Source organism: Blennius ocellaris (genome assembly GCF_963422515.1).
Source record: "Blennius ocellaris genome assembly, chromosome: 20".
In the NCBI taxonomy this organism is placed as follows: domain Eukaryota; kingdom Metazoa; phylum Chordata; class Actinopteri; order Blenniiformes; family Blenniidae; genus Blennius; species Blennius ocellaris.
In genome coordinates, this window is record NC_137669.1 from 1,470,738 (window position 1) to 1,476,498 (window position 5,761).

Sequence of the window (5,761 nt, forward strand, 5' to 3'; positions counted from 1 at the left end):
ATGTTAATTTGCATTGTCATGCGTGCTTTAAAAACAATGGTATTTATACTTTGTAAATACAAGCCTGATTATAGTGTAAAGAAATAGGTGATGCTATGATTAATTTTAACTGCCCTAATCCAGGAAACTTTGTATAATTTGTATTATTTCCATAGTTCATATTGAAATGACGGCGTGTGAAGCTTTCCCTTGTGGTTTTGGGGCAGATCACAGGAGAATGTGTCCAGTGTGGCTACTGGTGGCTGCAGCACTGCTGGGAGTGGTCAGAGGAGCTGTGAGCCAGTGCTGGGAGCATCCCAGCTGTCAGGATGTCAACTCTGAGAGCAGCATGATGGTAAACACACACACACACACACACACACACACACACACACACACGCTACTAGAGAGAAATCAAGAAATCATCTCTTTTATTGAAAGTTATTATCTGTTTGTTTGTTGGCATAAACATATTTTGACAGAAATACAGTATATTCATATATTTTATTTAAAAGAAAAATTCTTCTTGATCCAAAAAAACCCTACAAATTATTCTTTATTTGATTTTCATTTTAAAATTAAAAAATTGAAATTGAAATTCAATGCATTTTTTAAAATCATGTTAGAAGGGATAAACATAAAGTAAAAAAAAAAAAAAAAAACCTATTGATGATAATTTTCTGTTTATAAAAACAACAAATTAAATCGTTATAGTACAGAAGAAGAAAAAAACTATTTGTGTAACCAGAAGTTTTCCTTTTCAAAGTAAAGGTCCGTATGAGGACTCTTGCCCGTGTTTCTGGGCAGAGAGCCAAACCCTCTGACTTCTACCCATGGTTTCTCTTTCCCAGGCTAAAATGAGCTCACTGACATGATTTGAGAGTAAAACAAGGTCTGTCATCTGCACAGATCTCTGCAGGTGATCGCATGAATTAGAAACGTTAGCTCATAATCTTTGGAGTTGATGGGGTGTTGAGGGGATCTCATGCTCACCATGAACCACATCGGGAGGGAGCGCTGGGATTCAGGACAAATGCGCTGAAAACATGGACATACGTGGCTTCGGTTTTTTTTGCAGTCATGGCCTCTTTCTTGCGACACGCTCTTTTGTTTCAAAAAACACTGCACTGATCCACGTCCAGCAGCGCCACAATTCTATCTATTTCCCACAGCACTGGCTCATACACACTCTTATTTTGAAAAACGGTAACTTCCGGTCACATAATATGAAGAAATAGGCATTTCTTTGTTTGTGTTCTCTAACAATTTTGGGGGTTTTTGTTTTGAGAAACAAAATTTTTTAAAGTTTTTAAAAGTTTTGTTTGTCCATCCTTGACCCTGATAATGAAAAATGTATTGAATTTCAATTGTGATATTTTGAAATTCAAAATGAAAACCAAATGACTAAGTTTATGTTTTTTAATATTGTTTTCTTATCTGTACATCCAATTGCCAAAATATACACTGAGCCCTCTGCAGCCAGCGTTGTAGACAATCGTCATCCTTTGTTGCAGTGTAGACAGTGAATGTAGTGAACATCTGTAGGTATTATTCGGATCTCTGCAAAGTAATTTAAATGTGGTGATATGAGTGAGCAGCATAAACTCCCCCTTGAGCAAAAAAGTACTTGTATGATCTGCATAAAAAACCAATGTCTTTTTTATTTGGTTATTTATTTATCATCACTTGGCCGGTTTGGCAGATTGTGCAATTGAGAGCCTGAAAGCTATTGTAGTGTCATTGATATAACACTGAGTTAAACCCCTGGAGAAGAACCTGGACCACGGAGGACGTTGTTGCTTTTATTTCCCTCTCCTGATCGTGAAAACTGCAGATTACAATAACATGCTTGAAGAATGCAGAACTGAATATAACACAAAAACAAAGTGCATGAATTTTATAAAAGTAACATTTCAACTAAATAAATAGCGCTAAAATATAGATCCCTAGCCTCAAGACCCAAACTCTTAAATGGCATGCACATTTGATTTCTCTTTGCTATTTGGACTAATTGGGGACTGATGAGTGTAAAAACAAAGAATTATCTTATTAGATGATGTAGTTTCTGAGAAACATGATGTCCACATATGTGGGCATTCGTTTTAGGTTCCAATTAGACACAATAAAGTCACAATTCAGTAATTATGCACTAAACTTTTTATTTGGTACCTGAACATGGCAATATTTTTTCCTGCGTGCAAAATCAAACTGGGAAAAAACGATTGTTGGTTTTTCCTCAGCACAAAACCAAAGTAGGAAAAATATTTCTATTTTCCAAAGTGCAAAAACAAAATGAGAAACAATTTTGCCTTTTTGAGCTGTATAGTTCATTTGTGCTAACAGTTGCAGGAAAACGTGACTGTAATAATACAAAAACACATTCTAAACATTTTGCAATGCTATTATTCTAAAGTATTCGTGTGTATTCATGTGCATCAGTGTGTGAAAGGTTGCGTAACAGTTGCGATGTACTGAGAGGGACACCTTGCATGTAACACACTGTTCTCAAATTTTCCTTGAGCAGTCTTTTGCTCTGCATTTTTTTCAAGTTTTCAAGGGTCGTCGTTGTCATGGTGACACAAGAAGGTCATGGCCACTTCCATACGAAATTCAAGGAACTGCATGACATTCTTTTTTGAAGTTCCAAATACACTAAGGTCTTTACGGTACAGTAACCAGCTGCTGGCTGAAGCGCATCAGGATCTGCAATGTCCATTTCTCGGTATGACCATTCATGTGCTAGTCACTCGTCAACTCCACCCATCTGAGAGTTGTATTCATGGATAATACTTGATGGTCGTATCATTTCAGTTTCTTGTCCCGTCTCTGGCAAGTGTCTTCTGGCTCTCTAGAGCATTAACCCTAGACATCAATACTGGTTTACTGTCATACCACTTCACGCAAATCTTTCCAGCCTCAGTGGTAACTTGAACTTCCGTGTGCTTTAAACATTTTTATCAGTGGGTATATTGGGAGATATTGTCGCCACGGACATGCTGTATCTGCTCGTACTGCAGTAAACTATATTTTTTCTCCCCAAATCATCCCAAAATACAATTTCAAAACTAACTGGCTTTGTCCACATTTGTTGACATGTTCAACCAAACTATCAGAACTAAGTCCTTCATGTCCACATACGTTTACATCATGTAAAACAACATGGTAAGTCATTACAGTTTCTAACTTTTGTCAAATCTGACTTCAATAATAACCATTGAACACTATATGAACACTTGAACACACTTGAACACTATATTCTATATATATGTATTCTCTCTCTCTCTCTCTCTCTCTCTCTGTATGTATATATATATATATATATATATATATATATATATATATATATATATATATATATATATATATATATATATATATATAGGAGCTTCATACAGGGACATGCTACCTAAACGCACTCAAATCCAACGTTTCTTTTTTTTGTTTTAAACACCGAATATACCAACATGGGCAAAATGATGTTGATAATTTTCATAAATTTCAGTATTGGTATATGTTCGGTTTCTTGTCCAGGCCGAGGCGAAAGCATCCCAGGGAATGCTAGGTAATGTAGTTCGGTGAATAAAGCCAGTGTTCTAAGGCACACAGTCACCATCCTCCTGATTCAAACACAATAACAACCTACTTCCTGTCTTTTTTTTTTTTGTAATTAACTTTTTATTTGGAAAAAACATGGGTAGACACCATTTCACTTGTACAATTTTACAGTATCGTTGGACCTATCCTCATTGTCTTTCATTAAATAAAATGAACAAAGAAAGAACAGAAAGCAATAATGAAGAAGAGTCCAAGTATCTCAGTCCACATCGTCCTCCCGACTTCTCCATTTTCTCCATGATAGTTAAAGAAAAAGAAAAAAAGGAAAGAAAAGGGGGGGGGGGCTCATCTCCTCAATATGCTTTTATCACCTGAGACAAACATCCACACTCATTTCTTTTTAAAATGTTGGCACACCTAATAGGATATCAGTTGAAATCTGATCTCACTGTTTTTACATATCCTGTCCATTTCGACCAAAGCTTATAAAATGTGTCTTTTTGCACCCTGAGGGAAAAACGATAATATTTCCATGATATAAATTCCATGAATAATATCGATCCATTCTCACTTCCTGTCTTTTTAATAACTTTTCCCCAAGCGTACAACTAAGTCTGTTATTGTTGATGCCTGTGAATCATTTTCTACCAAGCATCTTTTTTTGCTCTTGTTCAACCCATTGAGTTCCTCTTGTCTCTCCTCTCCTGCAGGAGTGCATCCGGCTGTGCCGCTCCCTGACCAATGAGACGCCTCTTATTCCAGGCGAAGCTCACCTGCAGCCTCCTCCTCCATCAGACATCCTGTCTCTCCTGCCTTTCTCCTCCGTGTCCTCTTCCTCCTCCCCCTCTCCTCAGGCCAAACGCTCCTACTCCATGGAGCACTTCCGCTGGGGGAAGCCGGTCGGACGCAAACGTCGCCCGATCAAGATCTACACCACCAACGGTGTGGAGGAGGCGTCAGCTGAGCTCTTTCCCGGGGAGATGAGGAGGCGGCAGCTTGTGTCGGACGCGATGGAAGATGAGGCCCAGGTGGCAGAAGAGGAGCAGGCTCAGCTCCCCGACGACTTCCAAGAGAAAAAAGACGGCACGTACAAGATGAAGCACTTCCGCTGGAGCGGCCCGCCGGCGAGCAAACGCTATGGCGGCTTCATGAAGAGTTGGGACGAGCGCAGCCAGAGGCCGCTGCTCACACTCTTCAAGAACGTGATCAACAAAGACGGACAGGAGGAGAAGAGAGAATAGTGAGAAGAGAGAGGGAGGAGAGACATGAGTCTCACAGGAACAACTTCATTTCACTGGCCAACATGTCTAATAACTAAAGAAATACAATGTTTTTGCCACACAAAGTGACCTGTGTGAGGTTTTCTTTCTGAACTCTGCACTAACCAGTTAAAATACAAAATGCTCAGAAATTGTATTTTTACAATCTTCACAGCAATATTCAACAAGGTGACATTTCCTGAATTGTTGAAACAACTCAAAGATTTAAAACGGTTAAAGACATATTAATATGGAAACAGCTAAAGATTATATTTCTATAGGTTCACCAATGATTCATGTCTGACCGCTGAACCCTACATTTTTCAACGTACTATTTAACACACAAATGGTACTAGGTTTTTGTGCTGCTGTGCAGTGGGAAGAGAGAAGAGTGATAGTGGGATGCTCTGTAAAAGATGGATGATAGAAAATGTTCACATCCTCTTGTCATAGAGTGGGGGTGTCCAAACATTAGCTCTCCGGGGGGCCTCCCCTGGGAAGACTTTGAAGAAATCTACCTTATATGGAGCATGTGATCAATTGTGGAACCACTTAATATTGCACTAACCTTGTAGATTTATGCAAAAACATACTTATTTGAAAGAATACGTGTGTGTGTGTGTGTGTGTGTGTGTGTGTGTGTGTGTGTGTGTGTGTGTGTGTGTGTGTGGAATGGAACGTACAGCGGAATGTCAAAAAAGAAAATATATATTTATATATCTATATCTATATCTATATTTATTTTATTTTTATTTAACAAGGAAAAATCCCACTGAGAATAAAAATCTCTTTTCCGGGCCAAGAGGCAGCAAAGTTGCTCATAGAATTACATTGACAATAACATAAAACATTAAAACGACAGGGTAGACATTAAATAAAACAGTTATAACTAATTAAGGCAGTCTCAAATGCTCTCATGTTAGATTTAAAAGAATTTATGGATAAAAGCTCAGTCCGCTTCTGGTCTT

General features: G+C 38.3%; 1 protein-coding gene across 1 annotated transcript; it reads left to right on the plus strand.

Moving 5' to 3' along the window:
* Positions 1-217: 217 nt before the first annotated feature.
* pomca (proopiomelanocortin a) lies at positions 218-4,775 on the plus strand (the record flags this gene model as incomplete). The annotated part of the gene is made up of 2 exons (XM_080515663.1): positions 218-334; positions 4,245-4,775. 2 exons carry the CDS (start codon positions 218-220, stop codon positions 4,773-4,775), a joined length of 648 nt encoding a protein of 215 aa, XP_080371789.1.
* Between the last annotated feature and the right edge of the window lie 986 nt (positions 4,776-5,761).